Source organism: Carassius auratus, chromosome 45 (genome assembly GCF_003368295.1).
Source record: "Carassius auratus strain Wakin chromosome 45, ASM336829v1, whole genome shotgun sequence".
Taxonomy (NCBI): Eukaryota; Metazoa; Chordata; class Actinopteri; order Cypriniformes; family Cyprinidae; genus Carassius; species Carassius auratus.
This window is the reverse complement of record NC_039287.1, coordinates 11,385,751-11,413,689: the sequence shown is the minus strand read 5'-3', so window position 1 is coordinate 11,413,689 and position 27,939 is coordinate 11,385,751. Positions and strand designations below refer to the sequence as shown.

Genomic DNA, 27,939 nt, shown 5'->3' with positions numbered 1-27,939 from the left:
TATATATATATATATATATAATGGGATATTTCAATTTATGAGTAAAATAAGGTTTTTGGTAAATATAAATTAACAAAACTTTCATGTTTTGATCTATAATGTAAATTGCACATATCTATACTGTAATCGCAGAATCTGAATTAGTTATGTTGAAGGGGTCTTTGGATGCTACATGCACTTTTACAAGTTGTTTAAATGGAAATGTGTGTTGACAGTGTTTCTACAACCACCGTTTAATAATACAAATAATAAATAAAAAAAATTCTACTAAAATGGCTACAAAACGGCATGCTCTGAAAAGAGCTGTTTTTGACAGGGGAAAAGGGTGTTGTTTTACACTACCAGTGAGAAATTTTAACCAAACTATGTTACAGACTTTTCATTAAGACCCCAAAGAATCATAGCAACTTGGGAAAAGGGCATCCGATGACCCCTTTCATTTTTCAAAAATGTACAGTATGTTTGTAATATCATGGTTTCTACAAGTTCATGAAGGTAAATTTAAGACTTTGAAATATCAAAGAAAATCTAAGGAATACAATAAAGGGGAACACAGCACATTAATATTTACCAGCACTTTACCGTACCTTCTGATCACACTGCACAAAAAGTGGTGCTCCTCAGTATTTATTGTCTTGTTTTGATAAGACGTCCTGTTTACTGGGAAATTCATCAAAATGAAATGAATTTATGATCACTGGGGAAAGACAAACATCTGCCAGTGGGCTCAGAGAGATCAACTGGATTAAAAGGGGAAGCAAGTTTTCATTTACAGATGTTTTAATAAACTCTCTTACTCTTTTAAAAAACACTCATATCTTAATTTGCATCTCAAGTAAATTGTTTAGATGTTTGAAACGGAAAATAAGACGGAACAAAGATGCAGTGCATGCAACATTTAATGCCATAAGCCCATTATAAAACGTTTAAGGCCTGAATTTGTGGAAGGGAAATTTAGGGCTTTTCAGTACCCAGAAATACCCTGAGTAAGTAACTACAACAGAACATTTTTGAGTGTGTGTGATTTACACTGTAGAGCAAAACGCCAAGTTGTACCAAAAGTGCACCAAGTGATGTTTACCACAGCCCTTAGTTTACTCATGATCTGAAAAACCCCATTTTAAAATCCATAGGAAAATCTTAAGCGGAGCCATGGCCAATTAGTCTTCTGAGTTTTGCCGTCAAAGCTGCAGCACTCTATTGCACTTTTTTTTCCATAAAAAAAACAAACAAAAAAAACCTTTATACAATATTTATTCACTGGTTATTAGTTGAAAAATGTCATAATTAAAAAGCCTGAGACTATAATATGCATACAAATTCTAAAAACAGGTTTCTCACAGTCAAAATTGTTTAAAAAAATAAAGAAAGCCAGTTTATATACATCCATTCCAGAGGGTTACGAGTTTGCTGCACAACTCAGACGTAAGTGTCAGGATGAGGAGGTGTTTTCAGAGGACTTCTGGGTTGTTCTCTGCGTTCGGCTTCATAGCGGTCACGCTCCTTCAAGTAACGTCTGACATCCTGGATTGTTTGTCCCGTTAAAAAGGTCCCGGCAGCATACAGAATTGCAGTTATGATTCCAAACAGCGCAACAGCTGCATCCCCCCCACCTACGCTACAGTTCATCCAGGTATATCCGTTACGAGCATACAGTCGTTCACGCCGGGCGCACACATCCGTTGAGTTCACGGAGATCACGAAGTGTAGGTACAAACCTACAGCAACCACGTAACCCACTGCACCAATGATCTGGAAGGCAAACTGTCCAATCAGGAGCTTCCTTGGAAGCATGTGGGGGGGTTTGCTGCTGGACACTACAAACAGGAGTGTAAGTGCACCAAAAGTGAGGCAGAAGGCCACACCTCCATAGACTCCTGGTGCTCTCATCTGTCCGAACTGCATGTCAAGCTCACGCACCTGCTTCAGCTCCACCCCCTCAAAAGGAATCATGGCATCAATGAAGCTCCCTCCGCCCATGCCCATCGCAGACATGCCCATCTGTGACATGTGAGCAGCCACCACGCATATGAGCACCAGCGCATTGGTCAGCACGGCACATATCAACACAATACCTGAAACAAACACAGAAACACATGCAACCACATAAGAAACTGTGATCATGTTTAGAGCAGGAACTTTTTAACGTCTAAATCTCCCAAATATGATGATCATCTTGTGAGGGACCTTTTATGAAAAAAAGATGCAACATAAGTAAATCTACTCTATCATGTAAAATTACAAGGAATTAGATTTTGTTGTTGTTGTTGTTGCAAAATTGTATTTATATTTTACTCAAAAGAAAGAATCTCAAATTTATTTCACAAAATTTAATAACTATATAATACTATAATGTATTATTTTTTTAATAAAATCTAAATTGTTTTGTTGTTTTTTTAACTGAAGTACATACACAATCTTAAACCTTATAGAATCTCAAAATGAATCTTATTTTTATCAATTTAATATACAAACACTCTAGAGTCTGTTAATAAAACAGTTTGAAAACAAGAAACCGTTATACAGCCTTCGAATATTGTGCTGGAAAATGGGTGGACTTAAGTCGAACCACCCCTTTACTCCTCCCTGAGGGTCCATGGACCCTAGTTTAAAAGACAATATATCTGTAAGTGACCTTGAATTAAAATGTTCTTGTGTACAAATCAGCACTTTTTATGTGTGTCAGAAACAAACTGTCATGTATGTGCATCATTTTATGAGATAACTTCTCTTTATACAAGCATGCAAATATAGGTCACCCGCTAACACAACAGCAAGCTTAAAAAAGCTAAACCAGTTAGACCAGGAGAAAGGAGGAAGAGGGGTAAATATACATTGTGTCATGTCAGAAGGTGTGACTTGAGCTAGGCTGAAACCAGACCTGTGTGAGGTCATGTTTGAAGTTTAAAAAAAAAATAAACATGTTCTCAGTACTGACACCCAAATTCAGAGAACTACCCGAAACTGATTCCAGACATTTTAGTTGTTTGGATACATACTTCCAACATAGTCCCTACAAGGTTTCTCTTTCAGTCCAACGTTCGCCTCCCATCCACAGTTATGTGTGTCTGTGATTGCCTACCTCTCCTGGAACAGATGTGAGAGCACTTTGACTCCCGGCGCTCCTCTTGAGGATCGCTCCTCACATGTCTCTGAGAACCTCTGGGGTTATAAGAGGGCTGGCCAGATGACCTAGGTCAGATGCAATTATAAAATAATTAAAATAATATTACAATCATTTGTAATAGTGCACAGTTAGCAAACCATAGCCTTCAAAGCAAAGATTTCCTCTGTGTATGAAGTAGTATGTGGCCCCACCGGTCACTGGGACTGTCCCGTCGGCTGCGGGGCTCTCGGTCTCGCCTCTCACTATGCTGTCCTCCGTTTCTCTCTCTCTGCGGACGATGGTTTCTGGAAGGCTGGCTCATAGCTTCATCAGGGAAAGAAGCTTTGGTGTTATGTGCTTACATGCCAGAAGATTTCACATTTTACAGAACCAGGGACCCTAGAGGTGACCCAGAGACCCCAATATAAAAAGGATGAAAAAAAAAATGTATTACCATACAAACGTTTTTATGTTCATAAAACGTCTATACAGGTTTGTATAGCCTATAAGTTTGATTTCTCTGTAACTCCTAATACTCAGGGGTCGATGGACTCTTGTTTTTTTAAAGAATCTTATATTACTTTTTATCATTAACAATACATTAGGATTCATTATTTTTCAGTAAGGTAGACTGTAAATGCAAACCTATAAATTATATCATAATCCCAACCGTTCTTCTACCTAAAGATTTCTCTCTTCCTTCCTTTATGTAAATCAACCTGCTCCTCAGTTTCGGTAACTTAACGTTAAAGGAGTTTCACTTGTCTCCTGTTTCAGTTGACTTCAGAATCAGCAAGAACATTTAACGTTAGGTTAACTTTTTCCTTTCTTAACACATATCAAATAACTTTTAGAAACACACACAACTTACCTGCTTAAAGGGCGTCGATCACATTTGTTTTGGTTTTCCAGATCAAAACGTCACTTTCTCCGCTGACACGAGACTTTGACCGAACCCCGTCAGTGAGATCTCGCGATAATTACAGGTGGGGTTGGAGACAGGTGAGAAGTAGGTGACAGAGACGCGTTATTCGATATTTGCACGGTTGCTTATGCGCTGTACTGTACGACTCAATCCGTTATAACGATGGCAAGGGTCAAGGCAGACTGCTGTCTGAGATCACTGATCTGTGTCTGCAACACAAGCTGCTCTGTTTTGGCTCTAAACCTACGTCATTGAGGAGAGTATGGTGTTTGATTCGTTCCAGAGACTCTCTTCTTTTGAATCAGTTCACTAGAAAGATTCATTATCTGATTTGTTCAGTGAATCTCTGCATGATTACTTCCTTACCTTACGCCAGTAGATAGCGAAACGTGTATTTTTCTTATTGTATCATTGACACAAATTATTAATTAGAAAAACAAAAACACAGTCAACCGAAACAAGTAAAGTGAAAAATTAAGTACTGAGGAAGAAGTCATGGGAAGAATCGAAACTCTGAATCGTTCCTAACATCCATAGACCGAATAAAAAACAAGTCTACTACAACATCACAGGCTGGCGACACCTGCTAGTCAAAACTGTGTAATGCAGTAACGAATTTAATATATATATATATATATATATATATATATATATATATATATATATATATATATATATATATATATATATATATAATCTCCAAATAATTAAACACCATTAATTGTGAAAGTTTTGTAAAAGTGCATTTAGTTATTGGGCAGGGTTTGGCAAACTAAGCTAATTAGGCCTACAAGCTACATTTCATTCTGATTTTTATATTATGCACGTGTAAGTGTTAAAATACACTGAAATAATAAAAAATGTGCATCAATTATAAAACTGATCCATGAAAATAATTAGACACACGAACTAGCGGCGAACCAATAATTATGAAATGAAAATTTCGACAATATACTAGTTTAGGCCTACAAATCATAAAACGCAAACCACTCAAGATACTTGTACATGGAGATGTTTAATCCAGCTCCCTCAATGCTATTTGCTCGTGTGTGAACTGAACAAAAGAAGATTCATCTACTTAAAAGATTCGTTCAAAACACTAAATCTCTTGAAATGGCCTGTCGCCTGAGGCTCCTACCCTGGAATGTGGTAATAAAAGACAATTAGGTAATTTATATGCGGACTATGCAACTACATGGGTCAACTGTTAAAGATCCCGCAAGAAATAAACTCTAGTTCACTGAATAAATCATTGTCAGACGAAGACACTGTAGCGTCTTTATTCCTATTATAAAAGCTTGTAAATGTATCAGATGTCTCTTTTCACTGGCTTTGTCAAATACAATAGAAACGAATAAATTAATACTGTGGGAGTTTTGCATTAGAAAAAGATACTGCAAGTGACATTTTACAAGGGCCACATTCCTCTCTTCCATTGTCCTTTTGGTTCAAGCAAGCTGTGCACTTTAAGGAGATAGATAGCTTGTGGTTATTGAGCTGAGGAAGAGTACACACTTTCATCAAATTCATCTTATGTTCAACAGTTACACTGGGTGCAGGTCTCAGGTTGTATAACAGGTAACCACAGGCTCCAATTAACCTAATTAACATAATTGATTTGTAGGCGTGTGTCCACCTGGTTTCCAAAGACATACATTTGGTTGTCATTCATGTTTGTGTTTTTGATTATCAAAGTTAAACTGCTGATTATTTCATTTTGTGTTTTATAGCAGAGCCCATGCTGACCCGGCTCTAGTGGAAATGGACAGTGGGTTTGAGGATCTTGAGCTGAGAGAGTCTCAGAGGGAGTACCTGGACTTTCTGGATGATGATGTGATCTCTTTTATTCTTTGTCTTTCTGTTTTTGACTTGATGTGGATCATGTGTAAACATCTTTGCGATCTCCATCATATTCAGTGTCGTATATCTATTTGTCATTTTACAGCAAGACCAGGGCATTTATCATGAGAAGGTTAGGAGTATGGTGTCTGATGGCCAGTGTCGTCTCGTTGTAAACATTAATGACCTGAGAAGAAAAAATGAAAAAAGAGCTAAAGAGTAAGTATTTTATTTATTTGTCCATTAGTTTGTCCTTGGAGCTCATCTGATTAATGGGCTCTTGTCAATAGATTACTGATCAATGCCTTTGCTGAGCTGGTGGCGTTCCAAAAAGCCCTGAAAGATCTTGTGGCTTCAATAGACGCCACTTACGCCAAACAGTTTGAAGAGTTTCATGTTGGGTTTGAGGGCAGCTTTGGGAACAAGCATGTCTCTCCACGTACTCTCAGTGCACGCTTTCTGGGAAGCCTTGTGTGTGTGGAAGGCATTGTGACCAAATGTGAGTAGGATTTACTTAATTTTACAAATGATTATAACGGTTTAATGCTTGTAATTTCACATGCCATAGTTAAAAATAATTCCCTTTTGTTCAGAACTTCAGGCACTGATTTTTTATTTATTTTTTTTTATTTTTTTTGCGTTTAGGTCAGTCATTTTTGTCTTTTCTAACTTGTAATTTTAATGTGATCCGTAGGTTCCTTGGTCAGGCCCAAAATTATGCGTAGTGTCCACTATTGTCCAGCCACCAAGAAAACCCTGGAACGAAAATACACTGATCTTACCTCACTGGATGCTTTCCCTTCCAGTGCCATCTACCCAACAAAAGTGAGTTATATTCTGTATGGGTCATCTATTTAATGTTTTTATTTTTTTGTTAAACTATTTATAAAATGTAATGTGTGTAAAATGTTATTTACCAATTACATTTTTTACAATTAATCTTTTTTTATTTTCAATTTTCTTTAGTAATTTTTCAGCAGTTTAAATGAATGCATTAGTTGCATAGATGTAGTATGCAACTATTTAATGTATTCATTTAAACTTTTGAATTATTCACCAACTTAAAAAAAAAATTGTTAATTGAACTATTTGCAGTTATATTTATGCACTTTATTAAACCTTTTTTTTTATTTGTCGAACCAATTAATTTGCTTGATTTATTAGTACACGTATAGTTTATTATATAAACTATATAATTTATTTATATATAATAAAATATATATTTATTTATTTTTGTGTATGATGATGGATGTTCCCAGATCATTCTCTTTTTCTGGTCCTGTAACACTCCTATCGCAGAAACTGGGATGTTGATCCAGGAGAATGTTCTTTTTGGAAAAATCCCAATAACCATACAATGTTAACCACTGATTCAGGATTAAGAATATTAAGAAATCTCAAATTTGCACGTGTAGGATGAAGAAAACAATCCTCTGGAGACCGAGTTTGGGTTGTGCTGCTATAAGGACCACCAGACACTGACCCTTCAGGAGATGCCTGAGAAAGCCCCTGCTGGACAGCTGCCACGTTCCGTTGACATCATTGCGAATGATGACCTTGTCGACCGGGTGAAACCAGGTGACCGTGTGCAGATTGTGGGGGTCTACCGTTGCTTGCCTGCGAAACAGGGTGGTTTCACCTCTGGGACCTTCAGGTGTGTATATCTGAGCCCTTTCCTGACATCAGGACTGGGATTTCATATCCTCGGGTGAACTTTGTGATTTTGCAGAACAATCCTGTTGGCTAACAATGTGAAGCTTATGAGTAAGGAGATTGTGCCGACGTTTTCTGCAGACGATGTTTCCAAGATAAAGAAGTTTTGCAAAGCTCATTCTAAAGTAAGAAGAGGCACAGACACTGTTAACTGAAAAATTCTTTTCATGATAAGCTGGTGCCAATGGTTTCTATTCTGATGCTTTTGGGAAATACAGTTCTGATCGGTTTAATCTTTGCTATGTAAGGTAAGTGTATTGGTATTTATTATTGGTATTCAGGATGTCTTTGAGCAACTGAGCCAGTCTTTGGCTCCCAGTATCCATGGCCATGAGTACATAAAGAAGGCCATTCTGTGTCTGCTGTTGGGAGGCAATGAGACCAACCTGGAGAATGGAACCCGCATCCGAGGAGACATAAATATTCTGCTCATAGGTAAGGTGTCAACGTGTCCTGTTTAGAATTCCTAGATTTTTACAAAACTAAATAATTTTAAGTTTGGTCTTTATTAATAAAGTGTTTTTGTGGCGCAGTTTTAGTTGATATGCATTCATAGAAATTTTATCCACCGAATCTGAGGTTTCCTCATTGTAAATCCTGTAAAAGATGTGTTCTGGGGTTTCTTTTATTTATTAAAAAAAATGCTTTATGCATCCAAAATAGTTCCATCATGGAGCATTTTGAGCAAATGGGAATGCTAAAAAAAAAGTCCACTTTTATTTGATGTAGTCTCCTGTTAAGCATAAGTTTTCTTCTATAGTGTCTTCAGCTTGTGAGAAACCTGAAAATTAAAAAAGAGCCCATAAAACATTTATATAAAAATCAGTTAATGCTAGATTATTAAAAAGTGTGTAAACGTAATCTAAATTGTTTCATCAAAATATTAATTTATGTGATCTTTATATAAATACAATTTTATTTCAGTTTTATCGGTGCAGTTATATAAATTGAACTCCTGTTTCTATAAATTATAGAAATCCTGTATCTACTCGTTAATTTTTATATATATATATATGGTTTCTATCAGTCTTTCTCACATATTTAAAATGTAATTCATTCATGCAGATCTAATCTTAATTGAAGTCATTTCTGTGCCCATTGTGCAGTGTTTGTCGTTTTATTTCAGGTGATCCTTCAGTAGCGAAGTCTCAGTTGCTTCGGTATGTTTTGTTCACGGCACCAAGAGCAATTCCCACCACTGGACGAGGCTCATCTGGGGTTGGTCTGACCGCTGCAGTCACGACTGATCAGGAGACAGGTAATCCTTAGCTCAGATGACAAGTATACACCCAAAAATGTATGAAAAGTCATTTCATTTCACTCAAGTGTCTATGCTGGAAATGCCCCAGGGCAGTTATTTTCTATTCCTGCTACAAAACGTAACAAATCTCAAAATATTTTACAGAATAGTTTATATGTAAAACAAATTATAATCTGAAAATGTCAAATAAAATTTAGCATGGTGAGATGACAGCTGATAGCTGTAAACTATTAATTGGCAAATCCAGGTGAGCGACGCCTGGAGGCAGGAGCCATGGTGCTCGCTGACAGAGGTGTGGTGTGCATTGATGAATTTGATAAGATGTCTGACATGGACCGAACAGCCATCCATGAGGTGATGGAGCAGGGTAGGGTCACCATTTCCAAAGCTGGGATTCAGGCACGGCTTAATGCTCGCTGCAGTGTGTTAGCTGCTGCCAACCCAGTGTATGGACGGGTAAATATTCACTTTTGGCTTGGTTAACAAAATTGAGCTAATTGGCTTGTTTTGGTTTTTATCAATCCTACGGTTTTCTTAAAGTATGACCAGTATAAGACCCCAATGGAGAACATTGGGCTCCAGGATTCCTTGCTTTCCCGATTTGATCTGCTCTTCATAGTTCTGGATCAGATGGATCCAGACAGCGATCGGGAGATCTCGGAGCATGTGCTGCGGATGCATCGCTACAGAGCACCGGGAGAGCCGGAGGGAACAGGTGAGGCCGACATCTGCTGGTAAAAGCACGATCTGCACTGGAGATGTTTGTACAGGAGGTCATTGATCAACTTTGTTTTAGGTGGTAGATTATTTTCAGCGAAATAACTTGTGGAGTGTTAACTGGCTAAGAAGTTGGACTGAATACTTGTGCTTCATACACTAATTGATTACTGTCAGTTATGTTACTGAAGTGAGATAGTAGTATATACAGCAATTCTTATTTCACATTCAACTATGCATTTTTATGTGTGTTTATGCATATATAGATTGATAAGTCTCTTTTAATGCTTATTTTTACTGCTTTTTTTTACTCTACGGTTTAAAAGAAATCAGTACTTTTATTCAACAAGAACACACTGAATTGATCAAAAATGACTAAAAGGTTTAAAATTAATGCTGTTCAACAGCAATGTCACTGGGGAGTACAGTGGATGTGTTTGCCACTGAGGACCCGAACATCACAGAAGCCGCCGAGCAGGAGCTGCAGATCTATGAGAAAAAAGACAATGTCCTGCATGGCCACAGGAAGAAAAAGTATGCATTTGATATTTGAATTTGATTTAAAATCCAATCTCGGTTTCCTTTTTATAGAATTAGTTTAGAGGCCAGCCTACCATAATTCATTGGGTTTCTGTGATTTACCCTTTAAAGGGAGAAGATTGTTACCATGGAGTTCATCAGGAAATACATCCACGTCGCTAAGCAAGTGAAGCCGGTCCTGACACAGGAGGCATCAGACTACATAGCAGAGGAGTATTCCAGACTCCGGAGCCATGACCAAGTCAACAGTGACTCCGCCAGGGTGTGTAGAGCACATTTAAAGCTTATAATGTTTGTACTTTGGTGCTTTTCATGTTATTGTTACTCTTGAATTGCTTGGTTTGACATCGGCTGACTGAATCCCTTCCCACAGACGATGCCTGTGACCGCTCGAGCTCTGGAGACCATGATTCGATTGTCTACAGCTCACGCCAAGGCCCGCATGAGTAAAACCATCGATCTGGGAGATGCAGAAGCTGCTCTTGAACTCATGCAGTTTGCTTATTTCAAAAAGGCATGCAGTCGTTCACATCCAGAACCGAGACTGCTATACTGTACGTTGTCATTTGTGTCTAATGTAATTTGTCATGACTTTGTAGATTCTGGAGAAGCAGAAGAAGAGGAAGGTGCCTGAGGACTCTGAGATGGACGTCTCTCAGAGCCAAGATACAGAGAGCCAAAGGAACCTAAGGTGAGTGTGAAAGTGAGGTTAAGTGTTTAAAGTGACTGGCCTGAGCTGACTCTGTCTGCAGGAAGCGTTCTCGCATCTCTAAAGATGTTGATGATGTGGAAATGACTCAAGATGGAGAGGACTCGGACCCTTACGATTTCACAGAAGATGAAAACAGTATGTCAACTTTCACTTTGAGCTCTCCTTGAGCTGTGCTTCATCAGTGCAGGTTGTTTTCCACTGCTACTTGAATGTATATTTAACCAAAATGGTAGTTTTCTCTAAATTTCAAACGTAATATCTTATATATTCAGTGTCCTTTTATAAATCTAATGTCTCAAATTTGTCATAAGCTCAGCCAAGTCAGAAGAGCAGGCCAGCGTCTCAGAGAAGCAGTCAAAGGAAGAAGGCTGACATCAGTCAGGACAGGTACAACTGCTCATTTTCCTCTTCTTTTTATTGCCTTCGCTAATACTGTGAATTTTTCTGCATTGTTCCTCTATTACTTGCTTAGATGTCGTGGTATAATGATGGACTGGTCTGGAAACTGTCATGTTTCTTCTTTTTTGAGTCAATTCAACAGGCTAACTGCAGCGTAGATATGAAGACTGATATTTTTTTTTTAACAGTGTGACCCTTTTGCCTTGACATTTTTAGATTAAAAGTCTTCAAGGCGGCTCTGCTGAAGGCCTTTAAGGTGACGCGGTCTCAGTCTGTGGCGGTGCCTGATCTTCTGACTCACATTAACAAAGGCCAGGACGAGGAGTTTGACCAGAACGAGATTGACCTTCTGCTGGAGCGCATGCAGGATGACAACCAGGTCATGGTTTCAGAGAATGTGGTGTTTCTCATCTAAAGCCGTGCCAATGGAGAGCTGCATCTTTTGCAGATTCAGAAATGTAAATTGCATTGCAATTGTCAACACGGTTACAGACCATAACAAACCACTAATAAACTGTGAGCATTATTGGTTGAGTACGTACTTTGATCAAGTGCATTTAATTTTTTACATGCATTCATTCCTTTTAAATGACGAATACAAGAAGCAATTTATCTTAAGGATGCAAAGAATATGAGAAATGCTTGGGTCACCTTGGGTAGCCTACCTATGGCTGTCCTGAAATGCATGAACAATCCAACCTCTGTAGAAGTATAAACTTTATTAGATAATAGGCCCTTAAGCCGGTCTTCTTGCATCCTCTTTGGACCTTATAATGGAGTTTAAATATCATTTTGCGTGTCATATAGCAATCATTGAAAAGAAATGTCTGAGAAGGTCAAAGAATATTTCCTTGTAGTATCGGTAAATTGTGTTTATCATGAAGACCAAAGTGCCACCATAAAAGAGTTATCAATGCAGGATTATGGACTATAAATTATTCAACTTTTTACCCCATGGTGATACAACAATGAGCAGACAAAATTAAACAAATGGTCTTCCATGTGACACAGTCCCATTTAAGAGAGTCTTTGGTCTAACACACTGTGATGACCCATTTTTGCAATATTTAACAAATCTAAAAATAAAAAAAATTAAATCTTATATGCATTCAAAACACTAAACGTATGTTAAATTACCTTGGAAAAAAATAATAATAGTCAAATTTGTGAATTTCCATTATCCAAATCTATTTCTGTACTGCCTACAAGAAAAGAAAAAAGGTAAATACATTGTGTTATTAATTGTTAATTAATTGATTGTTATGATTCACCTGTGAGTAAAGATGTTGGTTTTGAAAACACAACATTTGAGGGATAAGTAGTAAAGGCCCCCATTTACATAAACCATTACAGTGCAAGCTTTGATATTAACTGAAATAACCCCAAACGTTTTCATCATCAAACTCTTTCAGTCTTAAACAAGTTCATTGATTTAAAATATGATTATTTGCTTTTGTTTAGCACAATATTAATAACACATGAGCACAAAATTGTTGTTTCTACGACATCTGAATTCTACATTTATAAAAACACAGGGCTATGGCACATACGCATTACGCACAGAATCAGCAACGTATGAAGAGACGCCATGAGACGACTTAACTCTGAGCTGTTCTCTTCTGAACATCAGTGCATTGTGTACTCACCAATATAAAGAACAAAAGAGCTTAGTCTGCAATGATAAGAGTCTGTACCGGAAAGGGAAATATATATAACACTAATGGTTAATGAGGTATTATTAGACATTATTAAAGTACTTATTTATGATGATTAGGCTAAAAGGCAGTTCACCCAAAATGTCTTGATGGATTTGTTTCTTACAAACACACAACTTCTCGTACAAAAGGTTAATCTATGGACCGCAGTCGTGTGGATTATTGTCATTTTTTAGTCAGCTGTTTGGACTCTCATTCTGACGGCACCCATTCACTGCAGAGGACTGGTTCTGATGAAGAAGAAAAAACTCCATCTTGGCCTGAGGGTCAGTAAATGTACATTTTTTTGGGTTAACTATTTCTTTAATTGCATATATTTTCTACAGACTGTGATATATTTTTTTTTTACATTGGGGTGCAGCATAAATACATTAACAGAGCCTGGTGTCACTTGAATAATTCATTGATACATTTTCCTACAAAGTAAATCCCACAAACAATATCACAAACGTACGTGTATGTTACATAAATCTTGTATCTGAAAAGAAAGTGCAAGGAAAGCTTAAATGTGCAAAATGTTTTGGGCAGGTTAATCATTACTAGTAATTTTAAAACCACGAACAATACCTGAGATGCATCAGATAGAATATGACAACACATTACTTCGTAAAATACCCCTTAATCACAATAATGTTCTGTTCAATCAAAATATTTCCGACCACACACAGTATCATGTTTCACATTACATGTATCACATATTTGATATACCATATATTTTTATGATTTTACAGTTTCGCAGTTTTAATGATGTTTAAAAAAACTGTGTTGTCATGTTTCTGAAAATGATGACTAAATATTTTCCTTATATGATGCTAGAATTGCACACTGAATGTTCATCTCATCCGTCTGGTTGAGGTTCTGTGGATCAGAGAAATAAAGAATTACACTTAAACACTGACACGTGTGTGTGTGTGTATACACATTTGTTATGGAAAAAATATTTGATTAGTGTTCATGTACATGACTTACAGTCATATCATCTAGGTAGTAGCAGTGGCGCAGGTTGAGGTGGCCAATGAAATTGCGGCTGTAGTACTGTGGATCACCGTGGGGCGTCTGCACACACACTGGACACACCTAGAGGGCGCCAGAGGGCACACAATAAACTTGAGCATTTCTCTGCTTCTACTATAACAGTCAGCAATACTGTGTGTAATATGGGAATGTTAAAAATATAAGTAAGCAATTTATAGGTTGATTCCCCCTGAAAAGTGTAGCACTGTGACTTTAAGAGCTATCAAAACATTGCAGTGTATGTATGAGCATCACAACCAGCCCGACTTTTCCACCTTGGTTCAACCAATAGTGTGAGTTTGTGGTGGGGCAATCTGTTTATTCAGACCAATAAGTTTTAAAATTGTTGAAACAGTTTATACATTTAGCTTGTTGATGATAAAGGTATAATAATTACTAACTTTAGCTTTAAATATAATTTAAAAGAACTAATTAATGTTTCAAATGCATGCATGCATTCAAGACATGATTGGATATTAGAATTACTACATGAATGGTGACTGACCACATGTCTGCTGTCATTGGCATGGTGTTCATTGCAGTGATCACGTAGATCGAGTTCATCAAGTCCATCATCCTGGCAGTACGGACAGACAAAAGTCCTCACAGTTAAACTGAAAAGAAAAAATAAAATAAAATCAGGAAAATAATTCCACTATAAGTACACTATTTCCACTATAGAGAACCTTTAGTGCAATGCAGTGTTAAAGCTTCTTCATTGAACCATAGATGCTAATAAAATACATTTATTTTGAATAATGATCTGACTGATGATCTTTCTAAAATGATAAGCCCAAATAAATACATGCAATTTTGAAATAATCCAATTTTAGGATTGTGTAACGGCGCATTATGTCATGGGAATGCACAATACATTTTGAACGTTTGTGGTAATGTGGTAAATAAGGGTTGTAAGCACCAACTTAGCAAGAGATGTAGAAGAATCCTTTCATTTTCATTTTCATTTTCACTTTTAGCACAGTAAGGGGTTTTCCGAGCTGTTTCCCAAGTACAGTCATCTAAAAAAAGGGATTTCCAGAGGAACGCAGCGAGGGTACATTTTTTTAGAGAAAAACAGTTTAAGAAATGTAGAAATAAATGAATAATAAAAATACAATTAAAATAAACAAATGAATAAAAATAAATAAATACATAAATAAATTTATTTTAAAATAAATAAATATATAAATAATAAACATGATCAAAATGAACAAGTATATAACTATTTCGATTGGATCTTTATAAAAATTACATAGCTGATATATAGCTGTCTTTTAAATTTTAGGATGAGAGTCCCTTATATAAGGATGATCCTATTTAGGCATCCATAGGATCTAAAGATCGAAAACCCCCGTCATTGTGTGTTTTAAGATTAGGATTTGTTGAATTACTGGAATAATCAAACATGTTAATTATAAGGCGTTTTCCAGATGCGACAGTGTAGTGTGAGTAATGTCCTCACCCTTGAGGTTGTGGATTCATCGCCATTAGACTGATCTCCGTGTGCCATGGCCTGTAAATGAAACTAAATATGAGTTATCCAAACCATAGTGTCAATAAAATAATTATCCTCTTGATGGGACTTACCAGTCATCCAGCTCAGCTTGCAAATTTTCCTGGGACGGGGCGGGGTTTAGCAGCAAAGGAGCTGTAGCAGGAGGCAAGGGAGCTTGAATAAAACCATTAGGAGCAGCATTAATGGGTGCAGGCTGTCGGGCAGCGATTAAATTTGCAGGTCGAGCTCTTATCCGTGGTGTAGGAACAGGCCGTGCAGAGGAAATTAAAGGGAAAGGTGCTTGATTTTGCGAGGCGGGTGGCCGGGCAGCCTGATTGGGTGGACTGGCTTGAGAGTCAATGTTTGCCTCTTGTGAATTTCGAAGCTGGCCGAGCAGACTGTTTAAAAGAAATGATGAATTCTTTATTTAACAGAAAAAAATGCAATAAAAATGACATTTGTCTGAGACTTACTTCTGTATGTTTGAGCCAACAGGTCTTCTTGAATTAAATGCTTGACTATCCCCCAGCAGTATTTGGCGCCGATGACTCCTCCTACTGGGAGACTAAGACAAAATTATTCATAAGCATGCAGTCCTTGATGACCTCCACTCACAGAGAAACCAATATTTATTACACACTTTAGCAGGGTAATTACTTACTACCAATGGATTACGGGCAGAATCACGGTTGTTCACTGAGCTTCTGCAGTATGGACAGTGAAGCCTATATCGAAGAGATTGACTGAGGCATTGCTGGCAAATTCTGCAAGTACAGACAGAGACAAGGTGAGTCTGGTTGAGACAATAAAATAATCAACTACCATCAACAAGAAGATAAGAGATTGCCTGGCAAAGCAGGTAATGTTGGTAAACCTATCATGTGATGGAATTTCCCTTTAATAAAATACTTTCGCTTTTTGCTGCCAGAAAATGGTCAGGTTATTTATCAGAAATGATACGCACTTGTGGACAAGGAGAGATTGCACACACACACACACACACACACACATATATATATATATATATATATATATATATATATATATATATATATATATAGTAGATTAAAAAAAAGCAAATTACATAAACGTCCATCATAAAAGCTGTTTCCAACTACAAAAGCACCTTTTAGAGAAATTTAGATGTATTGAATGAGTTTGATTTACAATCACTTATATGTACAAATATATTACAAATATAATTTTTTATACAAGGCATTACTGTATAAAATTGTAGACCATACATTAGCATGCTAAATTATGTAAATGCCTCACAGAGTTTGATCCACAAGTTTTTTTCGTGTTTGTAAAGTTTCCACATGAAGTAACCAAAATCACCCATCTATGTCAAATATGAGCCACACTTACACTTTTCCACAGCATGGAGATGGCTGAGAAGGATTCTGTATGTTTTCCCTGCATACAGGACACTCTTCCTCTGAGGCGGACATATCGTCTGCTGTCTAGTGTGTCTACTGGCAGTCACTCTTCTGATATGCTCACTTTCAGATCGCAGTTTAATAGAGTCTTACTTCCTTATGGCCAAAGAGGGAGTGTATTCTGTTTGCTTCAGCTGCTTTCTTTTCATTATGGTAAATATCCAACCGGTTTAACCTGTCAGGTACTAATTTTGTAAACAAATCTTAAATGTTGTGACTCGGGGACATTGACAGAAATTGACATATTTCTATGCAGTTCATGAACATTTTGTGTGTGTGTGTGTGTGTGTGTGTGAAATCAACAAATTGAACTGATTGATTTGGTGAAGTTAGCTTTGTTGGCATATCAATGTAGTTAGATTAAAAATTTAATTTTAACTGTGCCATTTAATAGACAGTTTTATACAATTTTAAAGCAATCCTAGTCTTAGAATAATAGTAATTTTTTATTTGGACAGAACTGTAACTTTTGGTTTAATCTGTAATTCAAATATATAATCCATTAAACTGATTAACATCACAGTTTATATATTTGTGTCAGTCTGTCGTTGTCCATCTTTAGTACCGAAAGTAAAAAGTTATTTATGGCAACCGGACTTTTATTATGGAGGACGCCGAGCTTTTATGTCATTGCGGAAGTAAAGTCACCTGACCGTCGCTAAGCTTCTCGGGCAAAATCGATCAGCAGGGCAGCACTAGATTTCAACATGTCTGCCGTCGGCTGTCAGTAAATAAGGTGTTTGTTTTCAACTCAACAGCAGATCCTTTGAGCTCGGTGAAGACCAGTGGAGGCGGGCGCTCATGGCTCAATGCGTGCAGTCAGTGCAGGAGTTCATCCAGGACTCGTTCGTGCCGATGGTGGCCGTCCTGTGCAGCGAGGATGCGGAGAGAGTGACCCGCAAAAACAGCCTGAGCTTCCCCGAGCTGCTGCGGCCTTTCTGCCGCCTGACGTCCGATGGTAAGAGGCCAGCTGATCAGATAACCGCCGATCACTCATCCCAACCGATTATCACTAGATAAGACGGTTGTTAGACCGCTCCCTTGCACATAAACACGGGCTGTGTCTCAAAACTTCGTGAGCTTTCTACCTGGAGACATTGACCACAACTGTCTAGGTGCCATTAAAACGTTCAGACGGGGAAAATATAGTTTAACTAGACAGTTCAGTATAGGTTTCGAGAGACATGCCCCAAAATGCTCTCTAGCAAGCCATCTTACTAAGATTTAAAGCACACTTGTGATGCTAGGTAGGCAGCTCATTAGGTTTTATTACACGCCCCAAAAATGCTGTTTAGACAGGCAGCTCAATAGATTTTGAGATACACGCCCAAAAGTGCCATCTAAATCTACAGAAAGTCATGCCCCCCTCCCAAAACAAAAGTAAATTCTTTCTAGGTTGACAGCTAACTAGATCTTGAGAAACACACCCTAAAATGATGACTAGATGGGTATTTAATTAGCTTTTCAGAAACACTACCCAAAAAAATGCTGTTTCAATGAATGTGCAGCAGGCATCCATCCACTAACTGGGTTTTTATCATGCACCCTAAAATGCTGTCTAAATAGGCAGCTCTCTATGTTTCGACAGACATTCCCAAAAATCCTTTCTGGACTGCCATCTTACTAAGATTTGAAGCACACTTAAAATGATTTCTAAGTAGGCATCTCATTAGGTTTTCAGACACGACCAAAAATGCTGTTTAGACGAGTAGCTCAATACATTTTGAGTTACACGCCCAAAAGTACCATCTTAATAATAGTTTTGAAAGACATGCCCCAAAAATAATCTGTCTAGGTTGACCGCTAACTAGGTCTTGAGAAACACACCGCAAAATGATGCCTATATAGGTATCTAACTAGCTTTTGAGAAGCACCACCCAAAAATGTTAGCTAAACCGCTAACTTGATTTTTATTAATTCACCATAAAATGCTGTCTAAATAGCTCACTATGTTTTGAGAAACCCCAAAATGCTAGTGTAGGTTGGCAGTTCATTAGATATTTATGGTCTAATCCAGTGATCCTCAAATCTGGCTCGCGAGATCCACTTTCCTGCTAAGTTTAGCTCTAACCCTAATTAAACACCCATTAGTTTGCTAATCATTGTCTTCAGGATCATTAGAAAATCACAGGCAGGTGTGTTTAATTGGAGTCGGAACTAAACTCTGCAGGAGGAATTTGAGGATCACTGGTCTAATCTTTGTCCAGTGAGGGCCCTGGGCAGACGTCTTTGTAGGCCCCCCAGCCGCTGCTGACTGTCGTTTTTTCAAGCAACAAAATCAGGTTTTGGTTGCGAACATGGAATATAGTTTTTTAGGCCCTTTCTTTCACTGCATTCTGAGTGCCCGGGACCCTAGTGGTCCGTATGCTCGATGTGCAAAGAGACCTGGGGTCCCTAGTGGTTATCTCATGCCATGTGAACCAAGTGGCTCTGGGTTCTAGTGGTCAGCAAATGCTGTATGCGTTAAGGAACGTGGGGCATCTCTCAATAAGTTTTGGAGCCACAAAACTTGATCGTGTAAGGCCCTCTGGCCCATTCCATAAACAAGTTCTGATCCTCAGGGAAATGATAGGAAGGATTTCAACCTGGTTTCATCTGAATTTGATCTCTCTGTTTGTGAAATCTGATCTGATTTCCGCTCACCTGACCATTCATTGTCCAGAGCCTCAGACAGACACAGCACAGATCAGATGTCTCATCGGTGAGGGTTAGATTACCGCTGGACTGTCTGTGTTGGGCCTGTGCTGTTAATCAGCCGCCCATGGTCTGTTTTATTTACTTTTTTTGTCTTTATTATTCAGTCTTCAGTGTTGCATGATCCTTCATAAATCATTCTAACATGCTGACTTGGTGCTTAACTTACATTTATTATTATTATCAGTGTTGAGAACAGTTGCTTAATATATTACAGAAAACTGCTTAATATATTTGTGCAAACTTGTCCACTTTTTGCTGTCACTTTTGATACATTTATTGGGTTTTTGCTGAATAATAGTATTAATTTATTAACCTTAAAAACATTTTAATTGGTTCATTAAAAATGTCAATCCCCCTTACATCATGAAATATTCCTATTGGCCCTGGGTTTTAAAACAAAATGGGTAGAAAATGTATTTTTGTGTGTGTTCTTTGGCATCCTTTCTAAATTTTAACCACTTATGAAAAAATAAACCAATTCACTTTCTTGCTGCAGAATTTTTCCCAGTCAACACTGGACACATGTAGCTCAATCAGTAGATCATGACACTTGCAATTCCAAGGTCAAGGGTTTGATTTCCTGGGAAAGAGAAAAGTGTTAAAATGTGTGCCTTGAATGCATGTGCAATGAAAAATTAGTTGGTTTTACAAACAATTATTAACCAGTTATAAGCATTAAAAATACTAATCATGTTCCATTTTACTATGGAACAACAGAAATGGATTTTGTGCACTGTTTCATTTGTTTTCAGTTTTTGTTCCTTCAATTGCTATAAATCACTTTCTGAGCTACAACATCACATTCACAGAAGGAAATCCCTCTATAACGCATTTATAAAAAATATTGGTCTTTTTAAGAATCATGCAGTTGTGGGAAAACACGGTACACATTTTGTTGTAGCACAATAGACACAGCCTTCTCATATTATGTGTTGCAGTGTGTGTGTGGATTTTTTTTATAGAAATCCTGGAAACACAGTTAGGTCGACCCAAATGAAGAGAGTGTACTGTAATTTATTCTTCATGTTGTGCTTGTCATGTGAATTGGGAAATGAAAACCCACAGGAGTATATGGGGAAGTGTTTGGTAGAGGGGTGGCACTGCCAACATATTTGAGCTGGGTGGTGGCCATGCATATTGCATATTTGTCTTTTCCTCTGATCTTCAAGTTGGAAGTCATAATAGATTGTAAAAGACAGCATTAATAAATCCCAAATACTCTGTTGGAGGGCTGTCCACAAGAGAATGAATTGCAAATAATTAATTAATTGTGGTCCAGATGGAAACAGCCTTGGGTTCTGTATTCTGTATATTGCTTAGGAAAAACTAAAGCTTAAGCTAAAAGAAGAATTAGTAGCACTATTATGAATCTGACAACAGCCACTTAACCTATAAGTTTTGTTCTTCCTTACTGTAGGTCACCTGCGTGATCCCAATAACCAGGTGGTAGTGGTGAAGGGCCTCCGGATCAGTGTGACTGGGATCAACACACAGCCTCCACAGAGCCCAGAGCTGCACAGACTCCTCAGCCAGACGGTTTCTGTCTGCCAGCCGCCTGAAGGGTCGCCCGCCAGCGTCATCACGGCGGGAGACTACGACCTCAACATAAGCGGTTAGTGCTAATATAGAAAATGATAACAATCATAGCTTCTGCAGGGTGTGTGTGGTCATCTTAGAAAATGAGTATAAAAATGATGCATACACTCAAAATATCAACTTTTTTTTTTTTTTTTATAAATGAGACTAATTTCAAAGTAGTTTCTCATATCAGCACCCGATGAGGGCAGCAGAGCCCTTGAGGGGAAAAGTGAGAATCAAATGTTGCAGTTGTCCATTAAATTAAAGGATTTGGTTTGCATTACACATCTATTAACATAGTTTTTGATCTTTTTTTTTTTTTTTTACATTTTCTTTCCTCATTCTCCAACTTCTCCTGTGGATTAATTCTTGGTAAGAGATCTGCACTTCATACACACACTTTCCTTTTGTGTGTGTGTGTGTGTCAGGTCACACACGTGTGCTCTGCTGTGCTGTTAACCCTTTGAGTAATGGGCGTGAAGTGTTCCCCTCTTTCTTCCCCTACGTGGTCTCTTTGCTACACCCTTCACTTGGGTGAGCCTAACAACAAATCCCTGTGACGTAGACACTAACACACCAGTCTACATCAGCAGCATCCTCCTTTTAACTGAATGAACCTATAACAGCCAAATATGAGAACAGAGTCAAGATGCAACATACAGCGGCGTAGCACACTTGTATATGTGAATTTGATTACAGAGCTGGGGTCTCATAAACGGATGCTGTGTACTTAAATGCATTGATTCATATTCCTGGTCTTATTGTAGCAGTTATTTTTGTATACTTTATACTATTATAATATATTATTTATATTATAAGTGAGTAAATGAATCATAATTATTTAACTATTATATATTTAATGTTATATTTAGATTAAGCTTTAATATTATAGCTTTTTATTATTTAATTTTAAGTTTTAGTAATTTTTCCAATTCAGTTTTAATCATTTTATTACTTTTATTTTACACTTATTTCAGTTAGAAGCCAAGGCAAAATTGGTAATTTTTTATTTTTCAAATTTAAGTTTATAGTTTTCTTGTAATCTTTATATTTTATTTGACATCAGCTTTATTTCAAATAACAAAATGTTATTTTAATGAACTTTTTAATTCATTTTAGTTTACAGTATTAACACTGTATTGCACATAATTTAGTAGTGCACATCATTCCAAATGTAATGAATATAATGTTCTGAAACACCAAAAAAAAAAAAAAAAAAAAAAAAAAGTGATGTCATCTAGGACTGGTGGGCGGATAAGTTAAGGTTAACCAATAGCTAAGTAGCTGTTAGGCATTGCTTTAGGCTCCGTAAAGCATCCTCTCTAAAATGTTGCCGATTTACATGAAGAATAAAGTAACGTAACAAAAATAATAATAGATTTGGAGATCGATTTAATGATACCTTTTCAATATGTCAAACTGCTTTTGACCATGAACTTGACCTTAAGTCCTTTGCAGGTCCCTTGCAGGAAAAGTCTTAAATAAAGCCTGGTTTCTCAAATAAAATTATAACTCACTTTCGGGGTTCTGATTGCTTTTCACAACCCAATACATTCTCAGTAAAATAAAATAAATGACATCACGCTCTGAATGTTTCATACAGTATCCCGTTTCCCTCAGTAATGTCACATTATAGAAGTAGAAGAGGTTGTGATTGTTTTTCATGTTGATTTTAAAGCATTGGTTTGCTGTGTGTGCTCTACTCACCCTGACCCTTAGACTTCTCCAGAAACATCTAACTTCATTATTTTTTCACTTCTGCTAGAACTGGTACCAGTAGTTTGTTTTTTATGTTTGTCTCAAGGCCAGAAATATCTTCATCATCCTACATTTAGTACATTGGCTTTTCTCGCAGCGGGAGGTGCCAGCTGAACATGCCCATGTTTAACCTAATCAGGAAAATGGGATTTTAGAACAATGCTCATTTGCTTTCTGAATTTATACACTTCAATATATTTTAGCTCCTGTTAAGATCGTAGACAATCATTGTAGCTATCAGTTTTTCAAATGCAAACACAAAGAGCAATTGGTCTTGACATTTTGTCCATGCCATACAATTCATGTGCATCTGCAGGGTTTGGGTTTGAAGATGCATTACACTTCTGTGGTTCCTGTCCGTAAGCTTTAACAAGATGCCTGTTTCTTCTCCTCTCAGACCGCACGGTCAAAGCGAGTGTTCCCTGGTACTCGGACTGGAAAGAAACGCTCACACAGCTGAGCTCGTCCAAGTACTACACAGGTATTCCCTTCCTTCCCTTGCTGGGGGTGTGTGAGAGGGCTTTCCTCAGTCGCCTTCTCCACCTTATTTCCCGTCCCAGCTCGCTCCGTAGCAGAACTGTCACTAAATCTCCTTTCCTCTTTCCAATCCAGCTTCCTCTGCTTTCTCGGGATGTTGGTGGTGGTTCTTTAGCTTTATGTGTGTGAGACTCATTGTGCTAAAACTCTCAGTGGTAGATGTGTCCACTGCTTTGTCAAATAAAGGGTTAGCAATCTTAGTTAGTGTTCCAATTTACAGTCAGAAAATAGTCAGAAAATACTATTTTGACTGAAATTTAAGTTAAATTCTATGTTTCAGAATTGTTTGGGGTCTTTTTGTGAGATTTTAGTTCAATGAGTCATTGTACCCATTCAGTTAAAATGTGCTTCACTTTATAGTCTAGTTTCTTTTCCTTTGTAGAATCATTCCTTCCGGGGTCGAGAAATTTACATGCACTTTTTCTGAAATCCAAACTGAATAAATTTTTTTTTTATTTTTTTTTACGTTTTTCATCTGTTTGATTTAATGTGAAATATTGGTCTCTTTATTTAATTTACAGTAAAAAAAAAAAACTGCGACAATGTTTCCAGTATTACAGCTGGCGTATTGGTGCCTGTATATTTTAACTTAGTTATAACCACATATTTCAATAAGTGATATAATTTACCAATATCTGCTTTTTACCTTACTGTATTGAAAACTATGATCTGAGATTTTTTTGCTGTTAATGCTCTGTGGAGTATAAAGTTTCCTGAATTTAAAGGTTGGATTTTTTTAAACTATATTTGTTTACTACATTATTTATTTAGGATGTTCAAAACACATTTTCAAAAATGCTTGGTAGTAGGGATGTCAAATTTCGATTATTTCCATGATCGATCGTCGTTTAAATTAACGATCAATTAATCGATTAATCGTTAACCATAATACTGCAAAATGCGTCTATTGCAGGCACGCAGTCAGCGGTATGACAGGATGTGCAAAAGCCACACGCACACACAAAACGCTTTCTCACTTGAATTAAAGAGGTTTTAGTCTGAATAAAATGCTAGTAGCAGGATTATAAAATGAATAGATGCGATTATGATCATTTGATAAAATGAAGAGAGCGCGCCATACTTTTGAGGTCATTTTACTTTGTTGACAGTTTCCAATCCCGCACGGAGAACGCTGAACGCGCCTCTTTAAATGGTTTTGTGGTGCTCGTTGTTGTATTTTAAAGCACAATTGCAATGTTTTCAACTGACATTATTGTATAAAATTATCCGAAATGTGGAGCGCGTGTGACTGCGCTGCACATTAAGTGAACTACATCGGCGCTGCTGCACCAAAACACAGTTGCTCACATTAATTTGATCCTGCTGGATTCTGTCCTAGAAAATGTCAGATTTTTAAAAATCCGGCATACAGCGCATTAGATCGTGACAGTGCATGCGTGCAGACGAGGATGAGCGAGCGGGGCTTTGGCTAGATTTTTTTGGAGGTTATTGCTCATGTCTCATTAGGCACAAATCGAAATGTTTCAATATTCGCAATGTATTTGAATGTTAAACTATTATTTATAATGTAAACTAGGCTTGTACTTAACACGCATTCGCATATAGACGGAAAAGATGACCCTCTTCATATGAGCAAAAACGTCCTTGGCATAACAGCAGAGTGGACCGGTATGCCACGGTCTATTTAAACTGACCAGTGTGACCTTTTAATGTTTAGTTGACATTTTATTTTGATAATGAACAGACAGCGATGTAACTTTGAATCGCTAGAATATACGTGTGCAGCAGGCTCCGGGGCGATCGAAACAGCTGAGACATTAAAAAATATATATATTTTCCGCAAAAGTGTTTACTTTCATTTGTGCACACTCACAATAAAAACAGAAGATTTGTGCTCTTGTAAAATAAAGCAAACAAACAGAATGCGTTGTCATCCTTTTTTTTTTTTTGTGAACTTATGGAGCGCCCACACTTCTGTTTTAAATCCGTTTATCTTAATTAGCCTATTTAAGTCGGATATATTTCGCATAGCCTATTTAAAAAAAAAAAAAAAACCTTAAACCTATTTTTATGTTGGGCCTATTACTTAGTAGGCTATAAATTTTCCTTAAAGCATCCCATTTTGTCCCAGGGCTTAGAACCTGTGCCCTAGTCAGGTCCATGCAGAAACTTGTGAACGATGCTCGGCATCACCGTTTAGTGACAGCAGTGAATGCTCCAGGAATTTGTCGGTCACAGCGCCTATTAATCGCTGTTTTGAATCCAGCAATTATTTATTTAGAAATGATAAGATCTGATTATGACAAGTGTGATATAAAAGCTTTGTTTATTAGAGGAATAATAGGTTAACTGGAAAATGTTAGATCGCGACCATGCTTTTGGACCCCATAGTCTTCATTTACGCGGCTTTGTTCTGGTTTGCCGGTTGGTCACGAATTTCCACAAATTCAGTATATTTAGTCATCGTTTCTTTTCCTTAATCTTCATAGTCTAACCCTCTAATTTCCCAGGTTTATTTTATTATCTTTCGCTTTTAACTGTTTTCGCATCTCTTACTGTGGTAAACATGGGAAGGGAAATTAAAGATTTCATGAATTAAGAATTCGTTCGATTTATTAATTTGTTCCCTTATTTCACTTAAATCATGGGTTATTTAGGGAACAAAATTAATGAAACATGGACAATTGCCACATTAATAATTCGTAGGAATGAATTAACAAGTTGTAGGAATGAATAGACTACCTGTCCTGTCACTGTGTCCCGCAGCCCTGCAAAGCGCACGATATAAAACAGTTATCTGATGAAATGATTAGTAACTACATTTCTATTGCTTTTAATGTTGAAGAACTTTTATGTTGTTTCTATTTTAATGTACTTTAAAGTTTAAATCACATTAAAAGCTTAATTTGTACATTGTGAATGAATGATGATGCTTTTATATATTGTCACCGTCACTCACAGCCGCTCGCACGTGTTGAGTGCGCATGAGCCGCACGCAGCCCAACATTGAATCGGTTAACCGACCATCGATAGCCTTAATCGATTGCATCTCTTATCGACAATTAATCGATCATCGATTAATCGTTGACATCCCTACTTGGTAGGTTGTCTGAGTAGGAACGATGTATATTTTGGTTTAGGGTCATGTTCATGAGACATCGGACACATTTCTTAGAGCTATACTGAATCACTTGATGAATTATGGAAGTTACTTCAAATTAATAATCAATTATGGTTAACAAAAAGGAAACTGTCTATCAAAACTTTAACAGTGTTACTGCAGGGGGTATGCTCATTAACGTTCATTAACCAGAAATAGTATTAACAGAATTAACTTCAACCACAGATTAAAGGGTTAGTTCACCAAAAATGTACGGTATACTGTCCATGTTCAAAAAGGTAAAAAAAAAACATCAAGAACAACAAAAAATTATTTTAGTTATTTTTGGACCAAAATGTGTCTTCGATGCTTCAACAAATTCTAACTGACCCTCTGATGTCACATGGACTACTTTGATGATGTTTTTCTTACCTTTCTGGACATGGACAGTATACCGTACACACAGCTTCAATGGAGGGACTGAGAGCTCTCGGACTAAATCTAAAATATCTTAAACTGTGTTCAGGATTTTTGGGAGAACTAACCCTTTAATCTACATTTTTCGTCGTCCCTCCTACATAAAAATATTAAGTACAATGTACAAGTTTGTTAACAATTATGGTTGTTTTGAATGATAAAGTAATCTTTGCATCAGAACTAAGTCTGTATAAAACATTAGTATGATACACTTCGCCATAGGCCAGACTTCTAATGCAACACTCAGTAATGTAATGAGGGTTCATATATACCTGTCAAGAGGACCTTGGACCTAAAAAAAATAAATAAACAATAGTTAACAAACGTATGTAAATTAGCCTATTTCATGAATGTTGCCATTGTTATCATCAGAGATACTGCAAGCGAGTGATGCGCTTTATTGATTTTAATGACAATTATATGTATTTTTTTTTTTGTGCTGTAGTGCAGACATTGTGTACAAGCTCTACCCAGATAAAGAAATGAACGCGAGGCTGCCGGAGTGTGGTGCGTCATTCATACGGTGTGCTTATTTTCATGAATGATTCTGAGAAGGGCCATTGATTGAGAAGAAATGTCAAGGCATTCAACTAATGAAGCTGGAGCATAAAAATGACCACATCTTCATCTTAACCTCCTCGCTGGATAGATTTGAAGGGGGAAATTGATCAATAATTGCTAATGTGTCGACCTGTTTTGAACATTCTGTCTCTAAAAAAAAGGGGTTGAATCTGAATTAAAAGTGATTTAAAGGGTTAGTTCCTCAAAATTATAATTAGCCCATAAATTACTCACCCAAAGCTGACTTCATACTTCATTCATCTGGAACTGCGTCCGTGTATAACAGTGAGCGCTAGCTAGATTAGTGATTTATTTTAAATGTTTTTTTTTTTTTTTTTACAAAAGCACATCGATTTGCTAAAGAAGTACTTTGTTCACCCTCCGAAGCGGTGTGA

At 37.2% G+C, this 27,939-nt stretch overlaps 4 protein-coding genes across 9 annotated transcripts in view; 2 read left to right on the top strand and 2 right to left on the bottom strand.

Moving 5' to 3' along the window:
* Window positions 1-417: 417 nt before the first annotated feature.
* On the bottom strand, window positions 418-4,302 carry LOC113063280 (MARVEL domain-containing protein 3). 2 transcript variants are annotated; one of them, XM_026233552.1, is made up of 4 exons: window positions 3,978-4,302; window positions 3,319-3,505; window positions 3,083-3,192; window positions 418-2,075 (listed from the first exon to the last, which is right to left on the bottom strand). In XM_026233552.1, the coding sequence occupies exons 2-4, from the start codon at window positions 3,426-3,428 to the stop codon at window positions 1,420-1,422; spliced, it is 876 nt and encodes a 291-aa protein (XP_026089337.1). In that variant the 5' UTR covers window positions 3,429-3,505; window positions 3,978-4,302; the 3' UTR covers window positions 418-1,419. The 2 variants fall into 2 exon arrangements, with proteins under 2 accessions (XP_026089337.1, XP_026089338.1); XM_026233553.1 differs by having other exon boundaries at window positions 3,319-3,430.
* Window positions 4,303-5,688: 1,386 nt separating this feature from the next.
* mcm3l (MCM3 minichromosome maintenance deficient 3 (S. cerevisiae), like) lies at window positions 5,689-11,758 on the top strand. The gene is made up of 17 exons (XM_026233545.1): window positions 5,689-5,864; window positions 5,977-6,089; window positions 6,161-6,369; window positions 6,565-6,695; window positions 7,286-7,524; window positions 7,600-7,708; window positions 7,865-8,018; window positions 8,710-8,841; window positions 9,092-9,300; window positions 9,385-9,559; window positions 9,969-10,095; window positions 10,213-10,363; window positions 10,475-10,615; window positions 10,701-10,792; window positions 10,854-10,948; window positions 11,125-11,200; window positions 11,429-11,758. Exons 1-17 carry the CDS (start codon window positions 5,793-5,795, stop codon window positions 11,625-11,627), a joined length of 2,424 nt encoding a protein of 807 aa, XP_026089330.1. The 5' UTR covers window positions 5,689-5,792; the 3' UTR covers window positions 11,628-11,758.
* A 1,436-nt stretch (window positions 11,759-13,194) lies between these two features.
* LOC113063278 (uncharacterized) lies at window positions 13,195-17,053 on the bottom strand. The gene is made up of 8 exons (XM_026233549.1): window positions 16,805-17,053; window positions 16,098-16,200; window positions 15,910-16,001; window positions 15,529-15,834; window positions 15,404-15,454; window positions 14,447-14,555; window positions 13,897-14,004; window positions 13,195-13,785 (listed from the first exon to the last, which is right to left on the bottom strand). Exons 1-8 carry the CDS (start codon window positions 16,885-16,887, stop codon window positions 13,717-13,719), a joined length of 921 nt encoding a protein of 306 aa, XP_026089334.1. The 5' UTR covers window positions 16,888-17,053; the 3' UTR covers window positions 13,195-13,716.
* Window positions 17,054-17,512: 459 nt separating this feature from the next.
* The window catches only part of LOC113063270 (trafficking protein particle complex subunit 8-like), a 41,030-nt gene continuing 30,603 nt past the window's right edge, over window positions 17,513-27,939 (top strand). For 2 of the 5 annotated variants that reach the window (XM_026233531.1, XM_026233530.1), the window contains exons 1-3: window positions 17,513-17,833; window positions 20,990-21,184; window positions 23,306-23,389. In XM_026233531.1, the coding sequence (XP_026089316.1) occupies window positions 17,677-17,833; window positions 20,990-21,184; window positions 23,306-23,389 (436 nt within the window). In that variant the 5' untranslated portion in view covers window positions 17,513-17,676. Of the gene's footprint in view, window positions 17,834-20,989; window positions 21,185-21,372; window positions 21,523-23,305; window positions 23,390-27,939 lie in introns of those variants that run through there. The other 3 variants (XM_026233532.1, XM_026233533.1, XM_026233534.1) reach the window with 3 other exon arrangements.